The sequence below is a fragment of the Dermochelys coriacea genome, chromosome 14, assembly GCF_009764565.3.
Source record: "Dermochelys coriacea isolate rDerCor1 chromosome 14, rDerCor1.pri.v4, whole genome shotgun sequence".
NCBI classification, from domain to species: Eukaryota; Metazoa; Chordata; order Testudines; family Dermochelyidae; genus Dermochelys; species Dermochelys coriacea.
Genome location: NC_050081.1, coordinates 18,870,530 through 18,892,104, shown reverse-complemented (window position 1 = coordinate 18,892,104; position 21,575 = coordinate 18,870,530). Strand labels below are relative to the sequence as shown.

General features: G+C 45.2%; 1 protein-coding gene across 1 annotated transcript in view; it reads left to right on the top strand.

Annotated features, from left to right (window-relative positions):
- Positions 1-11,659: 11,659 nt before the first annotated feature.
- Positions 11,660-21,575, top strand: part of SEPTIN9 (septin 9) — a 254,811-nt gene continuing 244,895 nt past the window's right edge. Inside the window, exon 1 of the mRNA XM_038371506.2 lies at positions 11,660-11,949. Within this exon, the coding sequence (XP_038227434.1) occupies positions 11,928-11,949 (22 nt within the window). The 5' untranslated portion in view covers positions 11,660-11,927. The remainder of the gene's footprint in view (positions 11,950-21,575) is intronic.

Below are 21,575 nucleotides of genomic sequence, written 5' to 3'. Positions count from 1 at the left end.
GGGCTCCACTTGACAGGAGAACACTGAGGGTCATGTGAATCTGCCTAGAAAAACTGTGACTGACGCCCTGGAGAATCCAACAGGTTCCTGCTCCTGTAGGTTTATTACAAAACAATGACTTACATTATACTAATTAGTAACTATAAAAAAGTTTGCATTTCTGTAGCACCTTTCACCTGAGGATATCTAAGCACGTTCCAATTAATCAAGCCTCACAACTCCCTGTGAGATAAGGTAGGATTATTATCCCCATTTTACAGATGGGGAAACTGAGGCACTGAACAGGTAAGTGACTTGTCCAAGGTCACACAGGGAGTCAGTGGCAAAGCCGGGACTAGAAGCCAGTTCTTGGGTCTCCCACTCCTACCCTCGAAAAAAATACTCAACAATGTCTGAACAGTACTTTGCTATTCTTCGTATGCCAAGCAGCATCCAAGAGATGACTGTAAGGGAAAAGAGAACAAGACCATTAGAGCTCATCAAAAACAGCAACACATTTTAGTGCAAAATGGTGTCAGTGTTTTTTGTGGGGTCATTTTTTGGCTTTTGATTGTGAGTACTCAGCATGTGAGTGAGATGTCTTGGAGGGGCATGAGATTCAGATAGTCACTGAAAATCAGGCTGTTTCAGATGTCTCGATCTGGGCCCCCAAAGTCACCGGTCACGTCTGAAAGCCCTTCAAATGAAGAGCTAATACATTATACATTATACTAACTAATACATTATACTAACTAGTAACTATAAAAAAGTTTGCATTTTTGTAGTCCCTTTCACCCAAGGATGTCAAAGCACTTTCCGATTAATCAAGCCTCCCAACTCCCCTGTGAGCTACGGTAGATTATTATCCCCATTTTACAGATGAGGAAATGGAGGCATAGAATAGGTAAGTGACTTGTCCTCTTGCTGTTTCCCTTGGGCACCAGCCCTCCTGCCCATGCCTGCTGCTTTATTTTATTTATAATAGAAGCATCAGCTTTCAGTTTGGGGCTGTAAAAAAAGTTTCCTCTTATAAATACATTGGCAAAGTCATTCTCAGAAACTGACCACTTGTGCCATAGCAGATGTTACCCTGTTTGGTAATAAAATCCTGCCCATAAGCAATTGGACGCTCCTTCTGGCTCACCGTAATTAAGGTGAGAGGAAAGATCAAAGCCTTCTGATTTAAGCCAGGTAATTGCTTCATTAAAGTTCCTGCCTCCTAAACACATCCATTAGTCCAAGCTGTGGAGCAGCAGGGTTGCAGAGCCAGGTGGCTAGATGACAATGTTATGACGCTGTGGCCCATGGATGCTCCAGTGTCAGATGGAGTCACAGGAGCAGGAGGCAGGAAATGCATTGCTAAATTACTAACCTCCTAGCCATATGCAGTTGAGACTGCAGAGGGAGCCTGGCTGTTGTGCTATAAAGTGAACCGGGGTTTGAAACAGGCAGACAATGAAGGAGGGTTCAGATCAGCACATCACAGACTCTTCCCTCTGCTATCTGAGCATCAGATTATGATGGGGTGTTAGGAAAGCCAGAGCATCTGTGTTCTCCCACTTCAGGAGATGCCTGCTTTAACACCTGTACTATAACTGAAAAGAGGAGGGTCATTCAGGACTAGTACAGTACAAATCTTAGCTGTTGGAGTATGTGACTGTCCATACAAAAATTCTCTGTGGTGTCCTTCCCTATGGAGTTGTGTGACCATACACACAGGTGTGTGCATACTCAAATTTTACTTTGAGTTAGGGTATAAATAAAACTGAAGACTCAGCCACTGCTACCCAATATCACCTAGTTGCATTTAGTTGGGTGTCAGAGCTGAGCCCCATGTCCAAGATTATTGCTGCAACTTACTTCCTTAATGGGTGGGATCCAAACACTCCAAACTCTGGGAAAGTTTAGAACTGGATGCTGTCCCCAGAGTTTAGATTGGGGTTTGATTCTGCTCTGCACAGAGATGTGAAGTTTGGAGCTAGACCTAGTGTTCTGATAGGGGGGTGTGGCTGCACCCCACCTCTAGCTTAGCTGGGAAACCTTACATTTGCCCATGTCTGCAAACCTGTTCTGAGCATCAGATTTCTTACCAAGCCCCAAATGAGGCAAGTTTGGCTTTGAGCATTTCACATGGCTCTAATTAGGATTGTGCCTGGACTGTAGAAGAAGGATCCCAAGCCTTCCTAGGGTTTTTCCACCCAGACTGCCAGCTGTTTTGCAGTGCTAATTTTTTATATATATATGAATATAAAGTCTGTAGGACAGGGACCACGTCTTTAGGTGTTTGTAAAACCCTGATCCTGGTTGAGACTTCTAGGTGCTGCTGTGATAGAACTAGTGAACAACCATTTTATATAACCATTTCAATTATTAGAAATATAAATAGTTGGATTTGTGATGACCGGGAGAACCACATGATGAATTGCTTGCTAAGTGCAAATGTGGTGGACTTCTCAATGCATCTAGACCAGGGGAGGGCAAACTATGGCCTGTGGGCCAGATTCGGTCTGTGAGCTGTTTTAAGCCGGCCCACGAGCCATACCACGCAGCTCGGCCCGCTCCATCCAGGGCACTGGGTCGGGGACGCATCACTCAGCTCGCTCCACTCCAGCCCTGACGCTGGGTCGAGGGCCGTACCATGTGGTTCCCGGAAGCCGCGGCATGGCCCCGCTCCGGCTCCTACATGCTCCAATGGGAGCTTCAGGGGCAGTGCCTGCGGATGGGGCAGTGTGCAAAGCCTCCTGGCCATGCCTCCACGTAGGAGCCAGAGAGGGACATCCATTGCTTCCGGAAGCTGCTTGAGGTAAGCGCCGCTTGGAGCCTGCACTCCTGAGCCTCTCCCCATGCCCCAATCCCCTGCCCCAGCCCTGATCCCCCTCCCACCCTCCAAACCCCTCAGTCCCAGCCCAGAGTACCCTCCTACACCCCAAACTCCTCATCCCCAGCCCCACCCCAGAGCCCACACCCCCTCCCGCACCTCAACCCCAATTTTGTGAGCATTCCTGGCCCGCCATACAATTTCTATTCCCCGCTGTGTTCCTCAGGCCCAAAAGTTTGCCCACTCCTGATTTAACAGGCTAATGTGAGTGCGGGGGAGGAGCCGGTGGTTGTTGTGGTCTATGTAGGTACTAATGACAAATGGAAAAATAGTAGTGAGGTGCTGGAGGCCACATTTACCTGTTAGGTAAGATATCAACATCCAGGACCTCCATGGTAGCATTCTCTGAAATGCTTCCAGTTCCATGTGCAGGACCAGTTAGGCAGAACTGCAAGCTTTGAGTGTGTGGATGAGATTATGATATGTGGAGAAGGGATTTCAGTTTATTAGGAACTGGGAAATCTTTTGGGAAAGGAGGAACCTATACAGGAAGGTTAGGCTCCACCTAAACCAGAACAGAACCGGATTCCTGGCATGTAAAATTAAAAAAGTTCGTAGACCAGTTTTATAACTAATGGCCGGGGGAAAGCTGACACGTGCGCACAGTTCGGACAGAGACGTCCCTTAGGGGAGGATTTATTAAAGGGGATTCTTTCGATTCTAGTAAAGAGGAGAGGATGGAAGTTGATAAAGTACAGGTAGGAACTGAAGAGAACAGTCAAATGACAGAGTCCCATTCAATTATTTCACATGAAGGCAGACAACTAAATATTGACAAATTTTATAAGTGCTTGTATACAAATGCTAGAAGTCTAAATACTAAGGTGTTTGAACTTGAGTGTCCGGTATTTAATGAGGATATTGATAGGTAGCACAGCAGCTTGGTGGAATGATGATAATCAATGGAACATGGTGATAGCAGGGTACAAAATATATAGGAATGACAGAGTAGATCGTGCTGGTGAGGGAGTGGCACTGTATGTGAAAGAGAGCATAGAGTTTAATATTGTAATTATCTTAAATGAATCAAATTGTACCACAGAATCTCTATGGATAGAAATGTCATACTTGAATAATAAGAGTATAGCAGTAGGAATATATTACTGACCACCTGACCAGGATGGTGACGGTGATTGGGAAATGCTCAGGGAGATTAGAAAGGCTACCAAACAGAAATCTCAATAATAATGGGGGATTTCAACCATCCCCATAGTGAGTGGGAACATGTCACCACAGGTTGGGATGCAGTCTAGATAAAATTTCTGAGCACCATAAATGATTGCTTCTTGGAGCTGCTAGTCCTGGAACCCACAAGACGAGACGCAATTCTTGATTTAGTCCTATATGGTACACAGGGATCTAGTCCAAGAGGTGAATATAACTGAACCGCTCGGTAATAGTGACCATAATATAATTAAATTTAACTTCCTTGTAGGAGGGAAAATACCAAAGAAACCCCCTGCTGTAGTATTTAATTTCCAAAAGGGGAACTACAGAAAAATGAGGAGGCTATTTAAATGGAAATAAAAGGAACAGCCAAAGAGTGAAATGCCTGCAAGCTGCATGGAAACTTTTTTAAAAAAAACACCATAACAGAGGCTCAAACTAAATGTATACCCCAAATAAAAAATAACAGTATGAAGACACCAAAATGCCATCATGGCTAAACAACAGAGTAAAAGAGGTGGTTAGAGACAAAAAAGACATCCTTTAAAAATTGGAAGTCAAATCCTACTGAGGAATATATAAAGGATCATAAACTCTGGCAACTCATGTTAAAAGTATAATTAGCGTGGCCAAAAAAGAATTTGAAAACCATCTAGCAAAAAACACAACTAACAACAATTAGCAATTAGGAAGCCTGCCAAAAAGTCAGTGGGGTCACTGGACAATTAAGGTGCTAAAGGAGCACTCAAGGAAGACAAGACTATTGAGGAGAACTAAATGAATTCTTTGCATTGGTCTTCACTGAAGATAACAGATCTGAGGAACTGCCCCAGATTGAGGTGTCAGTAAAGGAAGTTTTAGGACAAAGTGATATATTAAACAGTAATAAGTCACCACAACCAGATGGTATTCACCCAAGAGTTCTAATGGAACTCAAATATGAAATTGCAGAACTACTAACTGTAGTATGTCACTGATTGTTTATATCAGCCTCTGTACCAGATGACTAATGTAACACCAATTTTTAAAAAAAGCTCCAGAGGCTATCCTGGCAATTACAGGACAATAAGCCTAACTTCAGTACCAGACAAATTGGTTGAAACTATAGTAAAAAACAGAATTAACAGACATATAGATGAACATGGTATGTTGGTGAAGAGTCAACACAGCTTTTACAAAGGAAAATCATGCCTCATCAATCTATTATAATTCTTGAAGGGTGTCGACAAGTGCGCAAGTGGATATAGTGACTTGGACTTTCAGAATGCCTTTGACAACACCTCTTCCCTCACTAAAGGCTTGTAAGCAAAATAGGCAGTAATGGAATAAAAGGGAAGGTTTCTCATGGGTCACTAACTGGTTAAAAGATAGGAAACAAAGGGTAAGAATAAATGGTCAGTTTTCACAATGGAGAGAGGTAAATAACAGGGTCCCTCAAGGATCTGTCATGGGACCAGTGGTGTTCAACATATTCATAAATGATCTGGAATAAGGGGCAAACAGTGAGGTGACAAAGTTTGCAAATGATACAAAATTACTCAAGCTAGTTAAATCCAAAGCAGAATTCAAAGAGTTACAAAAGGATCTCACAAAACTGGGAGGCTGGACAAGAAAATGGCAGATGAAATTCAATGCAGATAGGTGCAAAGTAATGCATATTGGAAAACATAATCCCAACTATACATACAAAACGATGGGGTCTAAATCAGCTGTAACCACTGAAGAAAGATTTTGGAGTCTTTGTGGATAGTTCTCTGAAAACGTCTGCTCAGTGTTCAGCAACAGTCGGAAAAGCAAACAATGTTAAGAACTATTAGGAGCGGGATAGATAATAAGACAGAAAATATCATAATGCCACTATATAAAGCCCTGGTCCATCCAGACATTGAATACTGTGTTCAGTTCTGGTTGCCTGGTCTCTGCAAAGATATGGAACAGCTTCTATATGAGGAGAGATTAAAAAGACTGGGACTGTTTTGCTTGGAAAAAAGACAACTAATGGGGGATATGATGGAGGTCTAGAAGATTATGAACGGTGTGGAGAAAGTGAATAAGGAAGTGTTACTTACCCCTTTCAGAGAACACAAGAACCAAGGGTCACTCAATACAATTAATAGGCAGCAAGTTTTAAAACAAACATAAGAAAGGACTTCTTTACCCAGTGCACAGTCAACCTGTGGAACTCGTTGCCAGGGGATGTTGTGAAGGCCAAAAGTACAAATGGGTTCAATAATATATTAGATAAGTTCATGGAAGATGGGTCCATCAATGACTATTGGCCAAGATGGTCAGGCTGCAACTACATGCTGTGGGTGTCCCTAAGCCTCTGAGTGCCAGAAGCTGGGACTGTATGACAGAGGATAGATCACTCGGTAATTGCCCTGTTCTGTTCATTCCCTCTAACATGTCTGCCACTGGCCATTGCAAGAAGACAGGATACTGGACTGGATGGACCATTGGCCTGGCCCAGAATGGCCATTCTTATGTGTAGAGTTACATATAACATACACAAAAACTAATGTCTATCTCAACACCTCACAATACTCCTGTGGGACATGGCAGGGCTGTTATCCACATTGTACAGGTGGGAAACTGAGGCACAGAGAGGCTAAGTGACTTGCTCAACATCACACAGGGAGTGTGTGGCAGAGCAGGACATTGAACCCAGGCCTCTGGTGCGCTAGACCACAAGGCATTATACCATCGTTAGCATGCATCTTTGACAGCCTCATTTTCCTGACTCACGTGGCTTCCTCAGTCAGGAATATTGTAGCCATCCCAAACCCTGGCCAATTAAACTTTTACCCCTCCCCTCCCTGCCATGTCTGCCATAGCAAGCCAGCTGTGGGTGTGAATATATAATTTATATAAAAATATACACACATAGTTAGTATGCTACAGCGTAACAGTGTTCTTGGCATGACTCTGGCTGTCTCACTCCCGACTGCTGGAGTTTTGCGTGAGTTATGGAGGCCGTGCCAGACAAGTGCCAATCAACCCTCTAGACCTCTTCATCGTGTAAATTGCACATGCCGCAGACTAGCTGTTACAGGAATGTTCTCAGAAATTCTTCAATTGGGATGGTTTTTGGTAACGCTCTGAAGCCAGGTGTCTCAGTTATCCACCCTCCAAGGGCTCAGAGGGAGAACCGGGCAAAATGTGACAGCAACTAGAAAGTTAGCTGGGTGGGTGAAAATGAACGTCGATGCTCCTAATTCTAGCTCTGAAAGTAACTCTTGCTAGGACCCCGAGCTAGCTTCTGTGTTTCAGTTTGCCCTTCTGTGAAATGGGGACAATGCTAGCCTTAGTTCACTGCAGGGTTAATTCGCTACCGTTTAGGCAGGGCTCTGAAGCTGTCAAGCTCCCAGTGTTATTACTAGGATTCTGAGGAGCCAGGAAAACAGCCAGGGCTAGTGGGGTGTTTGGTACTGGTACTGGCTTAGGCAGGGAGACTGTGCTATCGGCAGAGGGGGGTCTCTCTGCAACAGAAAGGGGTAGCTGGTGCTCTGTTAGCTGAAGGATGAGGAGGGTAGAGGCTCTGATTCTTAGGAGTGCAGGTACCAGATGTGTCCAGTGCTGGCCATTCTCTGGGCTTGGCCTCAGTCGCAAGCAACTTCCCCTTGGCGTGGAAACATCATGCCTCCAGCAGGGAGCAAACTGCCCTGAAAGTCCATTTCTCTGCAGCCAGGAAACCAGCCGGGATCCTATTCCAGCCAGTGATTTGCCTGGCTGGCCCCTTCTGCTGACTCAGTGCCTCCCGGCTGTTGGACTTACCGAAGTGCGCAGGAGGAGTCAGCACTCGGCTGCACATCCATCAGCACTGAGGCTGTCCCTCCGTCCCTGCCAGCGAGGTCATGCTAGAGCCAGTTTCTGCCAAAGCCACAAGCTCCCGTTTCCGTGTGGTCCCACTCCCTTCACTCCCAGTTCAAAGGCTTTGCTTGACTTTCTTTTCCCCGGGTGTCTCTCTCTCTCTCCAGTGGGTGGATGGCACAGCTCACCTACTGTTTGGGTTGGCAGTTGCCCTTTCCCCTGCTGCTCGGCCAAACAGGGAAGAGTGTGCTGGATGGAAAACTTTACAGGCGCCCTCCAGCCATGCAGCCACGGCAGAGTGACTGTGCAACAGTACAAAGCTGGCAGGATCAGACATAAAACAAACATAGTGCTGGAGAGGTGGATCCGGCCGATTTACGGCCCCATCACTCTAGTTTCCACCTTTACATCAGTCAGGAATATTTTTCCCCAAAGAAGATGATGAGGTCTGGCCTGCTGCTGGCTTGTTAAACCCATGCACCCCTTCCCTTGGCCCTATTGTGCCTTTCCCCTGCTTGCCCCTCATTCCGCTGGCTTCTACTCACTCCCACCTCCCTCCCTGACTGGTGGTAGAACAGCCAGCCTGATGGAACAGGGCCCTGCTCCACAAACTCTCTCCCCCAGAGCCCTGCTGAGCCTCATCCTATTCCCTAAATGCAGCTCCTGCTGCCTTTCCTTGCTCATGGTGGCCTCAGTTAACCATTTCCTGTTCCTGATAATAGCCACAATGATTGGATAGCGTGCAGCATCTTCAAACGCGATACCAGCACTAAAGGAACAAGGCTGGCTGGCTGGAAAAGAAGCATTCCATGTCATGAAGAGTGTCAAGGTTTCGAATTTTGGTTACAGTCTGCACTGGAATGGGTGGGGGTGGGGGGTTCCTACTGATGAGACCTGAGGTGGATTGGCAGTGCTGGGAATGGGGAGGATGGACTAAGATTGGCAATGCCAGGAGCACTGCAGGTCAGGAGTGAGGTGCATTAGCAGGGCTTCCTGAGGACCCACAACTGCAGTAACAGGGGTGCTCCAGGCTAGGAGTGAAGTGCTTTGGCAGAGCTGATGGGGGCCCAGGACTGGGACATCAGAGGCGCTGCCCTTCAGGCCTGAGGTGTTTTGGCAGAACTGCATGTGTGGGACGCTTACCCAGACAGCGCTGGCCTGCACCGTGTCTGGAGCAAGCCAGGACTCTGAATCCCCCCCTTTCAAGAGCAATAAATTCCCTCACTTATCTTAGGGAACAGAAAAGAGCTATAAATGACTTACCTATTTGCAGCTTGAGGGCTCTCTATTGGATTAAACATTAACCTGCCTTTCCAAGCAAAACTACTGACTCTCTGGATAATTCGGAGGCCCAGGCAGTTCAAGAAAAGGATTTTTTGTCTGACGGATGTTTCATAAAAAAATCCCTCCAGCCATTTTCTAGTACTTCATGTTTATGTGGCCCTGTGCTAGAGACCTTGCCCCACGGTTTGCTGTTTGTGTTTATGCAGTCGAGCGACTGCTCTGCATACATGCACACACATGCATAGTCAAACAGACAGATGCACATAATCATATGCAGACATGACTGCGCACACACACAATCACATGACCGTGCATGCACAATTGCACACACGCACAATTGTGCACACCTAATTGCATGCCCCCCCCCACAATTGTATACACATATGCAAATATGTGAAAGGAGCTGTAAATTGTCCCTGCACCTTCTGCAAAACGTTTCTATGTGAGTATGATAGTATTTGAATCAGCCATGTCTATGAATATAATCAGAGGTGCAGAGACAAGGGGGTAGCCCAGATGGTAGGATATTTGATTAGCATTCAACCAAGCAAGCTGTGGATTGTCTTCCTGGCTTCATCACTGGCCCATTGTATGATGTTGGGCAAGTCACTGCACCTCTCTGTGCCTCGGTTTCTCACCTGTAAAATGGAGCTAATGACTTGTAAAGCGCTTTGAGATCTGTTCTGTAGAAGAGCTAGGTATTGCTGTTTAATGATGGGATGGGCTACTGGTCTCTCCGTATCCTTATGCAATGCCAGGATCAGAGCACACCCACCCTGTGCCAGGCAGGCTTCCAAAGCAACAGACTTGCTTGCAGGATATTACAGTGGGAGTAAAAGCAAGAAGGTGAGTCACCTGTTCTCTGGATTGCTGAATACAACAGGGATGGCCCTGGGCTCTCAGCAATGAGACACATGCTTACACAGTCCCAGGAAGGGTTGGGGGAGGGGGCTTTTTAGGGCAGTGGCCACACAGCCAACAACATGGTGAGGGGGCCTTTTGCAAACCACAATAGCAATATTTTACTATTTTGTGCAAATCCAGTGCTGGTGAAAGTTGCTGGTTCAGCAGCTTCCTTCACAACACATGCAAGTACTTCTGGGGGTTAGAGGGCAGCTCAGGCTCCATGGCCCATTCAATCCTCAACTGCTCTCCTGAGACAGGAATTGGAGCAGGCTATGAAGGTGGGTTGTCCGTGGATATTTGTCCATGGGGAACCTGGACTGAGACCCAACAAACTCATTTCACCCAGGGCACCAAACAGCCATCAGCTGGTAATAACTAATGGTTGGAGCTGGATTCAAATTGGTGACCTAGAGATGAAAAACTGTAGCTAGGAGCCAGTCAGTCCTCCCACAGCATCATTTTTATCTCAGGCCTTGTCTACATGAGAAAGTTGTGCCAGTTTAATTTAAATTAGTGTTTAAACCACTTCAATTAAACCTGTGCAAACTACCGTGTGGACATGCTTAGTTCAGTTTAAATCTGGCTCATATTCTTTTAGTTTAAACCAGATCCTGATAGGCTTAAGCCAAATGGAAATACGTCGCTCTGAGCTGAAATAAGAACATCCATACAGGGGCTTGCACTAGTTTAACTAAATCAGTTTCAAAATTGCACCTATTGTTAAACCAGTGCAACTTTCTCATGTAGACAAGACTTTGGGGGGAGGTTCTGCCACCTTTCCTCCTGCTGAGTGAGTCTCATTATCAATGGGAATTTTCCATTGTCCTAACTTGGGCCTTTCCTCCATAAAGAGTCCAATTCCATGGGGCAGAATCCAGTTCTTTGGCCTTTCTCTTCTTAATGTTCTCCTCTTTCTGTGCTAAATGCCTCCAGCGTGTTTGCCTGATTACTAATTACCCAGCAGGCACTTCACATGGCCAGTAATCAGAAGCATGTGTCTCCTCTCTGGGCTCCTCAGACACCCAGACCATGTGTCAGACTCGAGTCTTCCCTCTCCCCAGATGGTCTGAAGGGCGATGAGTGGACCTGTGTGTGAGGGGGGAGAATCTCCCTCCGCTTTGTGAAGCTGGTTGTCTGGTATGTGGCTGGCTGTTGGGCTGCTTCTCTTCGGTGTGATGAATGGTTCGGTTACACACGCACGCGCACGCGCACACACACACTGTGACACACATGCACGCACACACACAACCCCACTGCGGGAGGCTAGGCAAATGCTTCACTTGCCTGGCAGTCTCGCCTCTCCATGCGGGTTTGGAGAGCGAAGAGGAGATGTTTACACTAATCAGGCTGACCGGCCAGCAATGCACTTTGAACTAGAAACTGCTTCTCCCTAGAACTGGGGTGATCCTGCCCCACATAGATGGGGAGGGGTTGAGTCAATGGCGGTGGGGTGGCTCGGGGCTTGAAGGAAGAAACTCAGGTAGATTTTGTTCCTGGCTGCACAGGTTCAATCTGCGGGAGGTTCCAGGCCCAGGAGCTGGCAGAAATATTCTGCAGAGTGCATTTGTGTTTGGAGGGGAAAAGGTTAACCCACCAGGGAGGCTGAGCTCTCCTCCTTCCCCTGCCAATGTCAGCGCAGTTGGAGCGGCCCAGAACTGAACATCAGATTAGGAAAGGTGTGTTCTAATTGCTGGGAGTGTGCTGGGCTGCCCCTCCGCTGGAGCTCCGGGTTGTGTGGAGCCAGTGTGCAGGAGGAGTGCACTTCCCCTGGCTGATCCCTGCCTGCGGGAACAACAGGACTAAGCCAGTCACACATCACCCTGGGGATTAGTCGCAGGAGCAACTTGGAAAGCCATCCCGGCACGGAATTTTGTTCCTATGTAACGTCCGCGACGGTGGCAGCATGAAGAAATCAGTACACTCAGGTGAGCAAAGCGGGCCCTGGTTTGGTGGCTGCCGGGTGTTCTTGAATCAGTCAGCTGTGTGTGTGTACAAAACCAACACTAAAAAATAACAGTATGGCACATACAAGCCCCTCTTGCTCTAATTCTCTCTGTCGGAGGAGAGACGCTGTTTTGTTGCCTATAAATGAAAGTCTTTGATCAATGGAAAGGGCTTAAGAAACCCAGAGCAATCCCAGGGAGGCAGGTTGCGCCAGCCCACTGGAAATATCTGTGAATGCAGTTCCTGTGACCCACATGTCACTGTGACAGCACACGCCACAAGGAACGGCAGAGACGGTCAGCTTGGAACAAAAGAGGGACTCTAAAAAGCAAAGCGGTGCCTAAATTACTGGCTGCATTTCCTGTTGTAAAGGACGCTAATAGTATGTGTGCTGTGAACTGAATGAACCAGAGCTGTGGAAGGGTGGTGTGGATCTGAGTCAGTGCCCTCTATCCCACCGCGCTGTTTTTTCAAGAACCCTCCACTCCTCAGCTCCACTCCAAGTCAATGCAGGCTCTTTCGCACTCTCTGCTGCCGGGACAGCCATTGTAGGTGAATGGCAGCGGTGGGGCTGCAGCTGGTTACAGTCCTGCCAAGGTCATCTTCTGCCTCATGGAAGCTGAGTCACCAGCCGAGGAGCAGTCCGACGTTACAGCTCCTCCCCGACTCATCTTCAGCCTTCCTATTAGAGCAGAGCCCTACAAGCCCTCTGAAAGCCTGGCGTTGGCAGCTTCTGAAAGGGTTGCCAAGCCACTGCTCACAAAGAGCTGCCGCTGGTACAATGCGAGGGGAGTGGCTAAAGTTAGCATGGATTCCTGACACTTCCTGTAAGGTCAAACTAACAAATCGCTGGAATAAGTGATCAGTGGGTGACAGACAGTGAGGGCAAATCCCCTGTGAAAGACCAATCAGTTACCCAGCTGACACGCTGCAGTTAGGGTCCCTGCTAGCACTCAGGCACATTTTCCCCTCAACAGCTGAGTTCCACTCCTGGTACAGCCAGCAGCCTGTGCCTTTAAATTCCTTAACCTTCACTTACACCCTTGCTACCTCAGTGACTTCAGTGGGGCAGTCTGGATGTGACTGCCTGCAGAATGTGGGCTGTTTTCTACATGCCGGTCTCTTTCAAGCAGCCGGAGTCACATTTCTTGTTGGACCATTGCGTGGGTGAGCTTCTTCGCTGGTATTTCGTTGCTTTTTGGAGTGGCCAAAATAGTGTGACTTACTGAAGCCACATAACAGCCAACTCGAATCCTTCTGGGGGCTTGGATGATCTCATAAACCACAGGAGCAAGCTGGATTCAGTGCTTTGTCTTCAGAGCTCCCCAATGGAAATGCCTCGGATTATTCCAATGCTTATGTCCATTCAGAACGTTTCTACTCTTGTGTGTTCAGTCTCGAGCTCCCACCCCCTAAAATATATATCTTATTGGTGTCAATCAACAGACTGTTCTGATGGTTTTATTGTGACTTTACATGTTGGGACCCATAGCTGGTGAAAGTATTATTATTAATATAGCACCATGTCTTACAAAGCATGTCATTTAGATGGGCCATTGCCTTGGGCAGTTTTACAAGCTAGATATGACAGCTAAAGTACAGCAAGAGATGGCATGAGGGCAGTAGCAGCAACCACTCTTCCTGAGAAAGCAGGGCAAAAGAAGTGTGTTTCATGGGGCAATGTGTGGAGCATAGAAAGTGGAGGGTTATTTCAAGGGTAGGATCAGGGCAAAAAGAAGGTGCAGACGCCAGGATGGGAGAAGGGATTCGTAATACCTCCCTGCTCCTAAAAATAATGGGCCAGGTCCTCAGCTGGTGTTAGCTGTTGCATCTCCATTGCAGCCATGCTGATTTATCTCTATGGAAGATCTGGCCCAATAGATTTTATGTGAGATGGGGCAGCTAACAATGGCAAAACATGGCACACAGGCACCACAGTGATGGGCCTGTTAGAAAGGCATAGATAGAAAAACATCTGATGGGTTGCAACCCCTTTCTGATGCCTCCTGACGCCTCCCAAATACTAGACAACACATATGTTCTACTTTGCACAGCAGGGCAGAATATGAGCATTACATATTTTAATCCCATACCTTAAGGAGCCTTGTCAGTGTCCAGTGAGCTGAAATTGTGGCTGCTTGCTATTGAAGCTGAGTGTCCTGGACTGTCATGTTTGCTTTGTACTGATGTGTGGTGGGGTAAACCTGAGAGACTACAAATCTTCTGGCATTAGTGAGATGTGTAGCTCATGAGACTGCCCCAGTGAGCACAATTCCAGATAACTACAGTAGGGTTCGGCTTTGACAGTTGTTTAGTACCTTTCATCCAAAAGGGATTTTAAAAACACTTTGCTCATCACAAAGATGCAGCCACTTCTGGGCTGGAAGGTGGCAGTTGTTTAAAAAAGGAAGGGAAGTTTATATTGTTCAATTGAAACAAGAGGAAGGTTAGGGAGGCAGAATGTAATTGCGTGGGTTGGAATTTGGCCAGGACACTAGATTGAAACCCCCACATACGTTCTCGCAATGCTTTGGAAACAACTTTTTATTACAGAAGGTGGAGAAAGCAACTAGGGGAGATGTTGTTTTAGATTTGATACTGACAGACCGGGAGGAACTGGTTGAGAATTTGAAGGTGAAAGGCAGCCAGGGTGAAAGTGACCATGAAATGATAGAATTCATGATTCTAAGGAATGGTAGGAAGGAAAACAGCAGAAAAAAGGCAAAGGACTTCAAGAAGGCAGAATTTAGCAAACTCAGAGAATTGGTGGGTAAGATCCCACGGGAAGCAAATCTAAGGGAAAAAAGAGTTCAGGAGAGTTGACAATTTTTTAAAGCGATAGTGTTAAGGGCACAAGAACGGACTATCCCAATGCCAGAGACCATCCTGGCTTAATAAAGATATCTTCAATAACCTGAAGCTCAAAAAAGAATCACATGAAAAGTGGAAACTAGGTCAAGTTGTGAAGGATGAATATAAAAAACAACAACACAAGCATGTAGGGACAAAATTAGAAAGGCCATGGCACAAGATGAGATTAGGGACACAAAGGATAACAAAAAGAAAAGGAGGACTTGTGGCACCTTAAAGACTAACAAATTTATTTGAGCATAAGCTTTCGTGAGCTACAGCTCACTTCATTGGATGCATTTCCACTGAATGCATCCGATGAAGTGAGCTGTATCTCACAAAAGCTTATGCTCAAATAAATTTGTTAGTCTCTAAGGTGCCACAAGTACTCCTTTTCTTTTTGTGAATACAAACTAACACGGCTGCTACTCTGAAACCTGTCATTATGAAAGGATAACAAGAAAACATTTTACAAATACATTAGAAACAAGAGGAAGTCCAAGGACAGAGTAGACCCTTTACTCAATGCGGAGGGAAAGACAATGCAGAAAACACAGCAATGGCTGAAGTGTTAAATGTCTTTTTTTGTTTCCATTTTCATCAAAAAGGTTAGCAGTGATCAGACGACTAACATAGTGAACATCAGTGTACATCGGGTAGGATCTGAGGCTAAAATGGAACAAGTTAAGAATGATTTAGACAAGTTAGATGTCTTCAAGTCAGCAGGGCCTGATGAAATACATCCTAACATACTTACGGAACTGGCTAAAGCAATTTCGGAGCCATTAGCGATTATCTTTGAGAACTCGTGGAGAACAGGAGAGATCCCAGAGGACTGGAAAAGGGCAAGTATAATACCTATCTATAAAATGGGGAATAATAACAACCCAGGGAATTACAGGCCAATCATCTTCCCTTCAGTACCTGGAAAGATAATGGAGCAAATAATCAAACAGTCAGTTTATAAGCACTTAGAAGAGAAGATGCTAAGTAACAGTCAACATGGAATTGTCAAGAACAAATAATGTCAAACCAACCTAATATCCTTCTTTGACAGGGTAACAAGCCTTGTGGATGGGGGAAGCAGTAGATGTGTTAAAGCTTGATTTTAGTAAGGCTTTTGATGCTTTCTCACATGACCTTCTCATAAACAAACTAGGGAAATATAGTCTAGATTAACCTGCTATAAGGGTGGGTGCACAACTGGTTGCAAAACCATACTCAAGAATAGTTGTCAATGGGTTCATAGAAAAGCTGGAACGGCATATTAAATCAAGTCCCACAGGGATCTGTCCTGGGTCCGGTTCTATTCAGTATCTTCATAAATGATTTGGATAATGGCATAGAGGGTACACTTATAAAATTTGCAGAAGATGCCAGTCTGAGAGGGGTTGCAAACATTTTAGAAGACAGGATTAGAATTCAAAATGATCTGGACAAACTGGAGAAATGATCTGAAATAAATAGGATGAAATTCAATAAGGACAAATACAAATTACTACACTTTGGAAGGAACAATCAGTTGCACACATACAAAATGGGAAATGACTGCCTAGGAGGAAGTACTGCAGAAAAGGATCTGGGGGTTATAACTGATCACAAACTAAATATGAGCAACAGTGTAACACTTGCAAAAAAAGCAAACATCGTTCTGGGATGTATTGGCAGGAGTGTAGTATGCAAGATATAAGAAGTAATTCTTCAACTGTACTCAGCATGGATAAGGCCTCAACTGGAGTATTATGTCCAGTTCTGGGCATCACATTTCAGGAAGGATGGGGACAAATTGGAGAAAGTCCAGAGGAGAGCAACATAAATGATTAAAGGTCTAGAAAACACAACCTATGAAGAAAGATTGGGAAAAAAAACTGGATTTGTTTAGTCTGGAGAAGAGAAGACTGAGGAGGGACATGATAACAGTCTTCAAATATGTAAAAGGCTGTTATAAAGAGAAGGGTGATAAATTGTTCTCCTTATCCACTCAGGACAGGACAAGAAGTAATGAGCTTAAACTGCAGCAAAGGAGATTTAGATTAGACATTAGGAAAAACTTCCTAACTGTGGAGTAGCTAAGCATTGGAACAAATTACCAAGGGAGGGTCAAGAATCTCTGTGACTGGAGGTTGTTAAGAAGAGGTTTAGACAAACACCTGTCAGGGATGGTCTAGGTTAATGCTTAGTCCTGCCTCAGTTTAGGAGACTGGATCAGAGGAGCTCTTGAGGTCCCTTCCAGTCCTACATTTCTATGATTCTATGAAAAGGCACAGTGGACTTGATCTTGACTGTACATAATCAGACCTTGTGTATAACTCAGCCAAAAGGCTAGCGCTTTGGAGGACAGGATTAGAATTCAAAATGAGTACAGCTCCCCATAATGTCATTTGGGGGGCTTTTCTCTTTGCTGATGCAGAAGGAAGAGTGTCACATACTGAATCACTACCATCCCCTACCATTCTTAGGTTTCTTTGGTGGTCTCCCCTCCAGACCCAGGATTGGCCAGACCCAAGCCTGCTTAAGCTTATAAATTGGATAGCATTACAAATCTTGGTAGATGTAAGGTTTTCTTTTGGGCTGGTCACAGTGAATCCCTCTGGCTTTACAAAGAAAGGTTACTGCAGCTCATTGACTGTGCAGACTATTAGAACTTGTTTGACAGGGAAAGTCAGGAGGACTAATGAGAGGTGGAAGGGAACATGCCGAAACGGCTCGGCTGAAAAGATGACACCTTTCTGACAGCACTGCAACCCCCAGCACTGTGTTGTGAGATTTGAACTCGGCCTTCTCGGCCAGAAGCAAGAGTACGACTGTGAGAGACCAGATAATGAACGCCCCAAAGCTATGACATTATGAAGCAACAAGCACGTTTCACATGATTTGTGAGGGTAGAGAGGGGCCATGGGGCTTAAATTCAGTCTCCCGAGGTACCAGACTTTGCCCCACTCCCTCAATGCACTCTGAATCCTTACTATGGACCTGATCCAAAACTCACATAAGTCAATGGGAAGACTCCCATTGATTTCACTGGGCTTTGGCTCAGGCCCTGTATTTGCTGGGCACAGCATTTGTAATGCTATTGCTGCATCTTCCTGCTGTGGGGATATTCACAGCCCAAGCAGGATTTACATTTTCTGAGGCAGTGTAGGGAAATCATATACATCTGCTGTGGCTTTTGAACACTTGCCATGTAGGTGTGGTTTGGCTAGAGATCCTGCCTTAGATACTTTACCTCTTATCCATAAACAGATATTCAGACCTTTGTGCTTTAGCTGCAGGCATACACAGCTCAGCCCTGCAATGATCTGGGCCTGAATATACTGAGGTGGCTGGAGGGGAGAGGGGCTATAAAGGCCTTTTCAGCTGTCAGGAGGAATCTTACAAGGCAGGTTTAAGAACAAGAAGTACCCACTATGACGCCAACTGTAACTCCTCACACTTGTTTTTTCAGATCTGCGAGGAGAGGAGAGTTGTCCTCAGATGTTTCAGTTGTGCTGGGATCCTCTCTAGGGGATACTGTTTCTTTAAGGATATAGTGCTCCCTTTTCCATTACTCAGATTCGTGTGCATTGCCAACAAGGCAATAGACAAGCAAGGCTCATGCTGAGAGGTGAGGCTGAGGCTTGATGCGGAATGACCTTCAGGTGACCTCCAAGCTTGGCAAGAATTGCTTAAGGAATGTGTATGATGCTGAGAATATTTGAAAAACGAGTGCCCTAATTACCTCCTGAATTACCCCCATGGAACTGGATGTGACCCACCGGTTGAGCAGGATTGGGCGGAAACTTGCACAAAATCTGGGATTTGCAAGTCTTCCAAAACTTTCCCCCTATGGCCAATTACACTCCTCACCCTGAACTGAACAGGAACCTCAGAACGGTTCCATCTAGGACACTGCTAACAGGGAGAGGCCTAGGCCTTGGTTGGGCTCCACACAACAGGGGTCTGCCCACATGGATGTGATCAGACCCTTGGGTTGTATACTGTAACTCTCAATCCTTCTGAAGAACATCTGTGGTTGATCAAGGGGTTTCCTGCTTGTACTGCCACTGTATAAACCATCAGAGGGGTAGCCATGTTAGTCTGGATCTGTATAAGGGGCAAAGAGTCCTGTGGCACCTTACAGACTAATAGACATATTGGAGCATAAGCTTTCGTGGGTGAATACCCACTTCGTCAGATACATGTAGTAGAAATTTCCAGGGCAGGTATAAATACAAGCATATTTATACCTGTCTCTGGAAATTTCCACTACATGCATCCGATGAAGTGGGTATTCACCCACGAAAGCTTATGCTCCAATATGTCTGTTAGTCTATAAGGTGCCACAGGACTCTTTGTCGCTTGTATAAACCATGGACTTATTAACAGGGTGCAGGCAGAAGAAATACCTGTATAGTTCATTCATCATCAATGTACTTAGAATAAATGTCGAGGTTATTGAAAGAGAGCAGTGTTCTGAGCTCTGAATGGGAAATCAGGAGCTCCAGCATGCTAATCTTGACTTTCATAGACTCATATAACTGGAAGGGACCACGAGAGGCCATCTAGTCCAGTCCCCTGCAGTCAAGGCAGGACTAAGTATAATCTAGACCATCCCTGACAGGTGTTTGTCCAACCTGCTCTTAAAAATCCCCAGTGATGGAAATTCCACAATCTCCCTAGGCAATTTATTCCAGTGCTTAACCACTCTGACAGTTATAAAGTTTTTCCTAATGTCCAACCTAAACTACCCTTGCTGCAATTTAAGCCCATTGCTTCTTGTCCTATCCTCAGAGGTTTAGAAGAACAATTTTTCTCCCTCCTCCTTGTAACAACCTTTTATGTACTTGAAAACTGTTATCATGTCCCATCTCAGTCTTCTCTTCTCCAGACTAAACAAATCCAATTTTTTCAATCTTCCCCCATAGGTCATGTTTTCTAGACCTTTAATCATTTTTGTTGCTCTTCTCTGGACTTTCTCCAATTTGTTCACAGCTTTCCTGAAACGTGGCGCCCAGAACTGGACACAATACTCCAGTTGAGGCCTAATCAGCACATAGTAAAGCGGAAGAATTACTTCTCATGTCTTGCTTACAATACTCCCGCTAATACATCCCAGAATGATGTTTGCTTTTTTTGGAACAGCGTTACACCATTGACTCATATTTAGCTTGTGATCCACTATGACCCCCAGATCCCTTTCTGCAGTACTCCTTCCTAAGCAGTCATTTTCCATTTTGTATGTGTGCAACTGATGTTCCTTCCTAATTGGAGTACTGTGCATTTGTCCTTATTGAATTTGATCCTATTTACTTCAGACCATGTCTCCAGTTTGTCCAGATCATTTTGAATTTTAATCCTATCCTCCAAAGCACTTGCAACCCCTCCCAGCTTGGTATTGTCCGCAGACTTTATAAGTGTACTCTCTATGCCATTATCTAAATCACTTATGAAGATATTGAACAGAATCAATCCCTGCGGGACCCCACTCCTTATGCCCTTCCAGCATGACTGTGAACCACTGATAATACTCTCTGGGAATGATTTTCCAACCAGTTATGCACCCACCTTATAGTAGCTCCACCTAGGTTGTATTTCCCTAGTTTGTTTATGAGAAGGTCATGCAAGATAGTATCAAAAGCCTTGCTAAAGTCAAGATATACCACATCTACCGCTTTCCCTCATTCACAAGGCTTGTTATCCTGTCAAAGAAAGCTATCAGGTTGGTTTGACACGATTTGTTATTGACAAATCCATGCTGACTGTTATTATCACCTTATTATCTTCTAGGTGTTTTCAAATTTATTGCTTAATTATTTGCTCCATTATCTTTCCGGGTACAGAATTACTGGTCTGTAATTCCCCCTGGGCTGTAATTCTGTAATTTCCGGGGTTGTCTTTATTTCCCTTTCTATAGATGGGCACTGTATTTGTCCTTTTTCAGTCTTCTGGAATGTTTCCCATCTCCTCCATGACTTTTCAAAGATAATTGCTAATGGCTCAGATATCTCCTCAGTCAGCTTCTTGAGTATTCTAGGATGCATTTCATCAGGCCCTGGTGATTTGAAGACATCTAACTTGTTTAAGTAATTTTTGACTTGTTCTTTCCCTATTTTAGACTCTCATCCTACCTCATTTTCACTGGCATTCACTATGTTAGATGTCCAATTGCCACCAACCTTCTTGGTGAAAACCGAAACAAAGAAGTCATTAAGCACCTCTGCCATTTCCACATTTTCTGTTATTGTCTTCCCCACTCATTGAGTAACAGGCCTACTCTGTCCTTGGTCTTCCTCTTGCTTCTACTGTATTTGCAGAATGTTTTCTTGTTTCCTTTTATGTCCCTAGCTAGTTTGATGCTGTTTTTTGCCTTGGCTTTTCTAATTTTGTCCCTACATACTTGTATTATTTGTTTATATTCATTCTATGTAATTTGACTGAGTTTCCACTTTTTGTAGGACTCCTTTTTGAGTTTTAGATCATTGAAGATCTCCTGTTTAAGCCAGGGGGGTCTCTTGCCATACTTCCTATCTTTCCTACACAGTGGGATAGTTTGTTCTTGTGCCCTTAATAATGTCTCTTTGAAAAACTGCCAGCTGTCTTCAATTGTTTTTTCCCTTAGACTTGCTTCCCATGTGATTTTACCTACCAACTCCCTGAGTTTGCTAAACTCTGCCGTCCTGAAAGCCACTGTCTTTATTGTGCTGTTCTCTCCCCTACCATTCCTTAGAATAGGGGTGGGCAAACTACAGCCTGTGGGCCCCATGCCACTCTCAGAAGC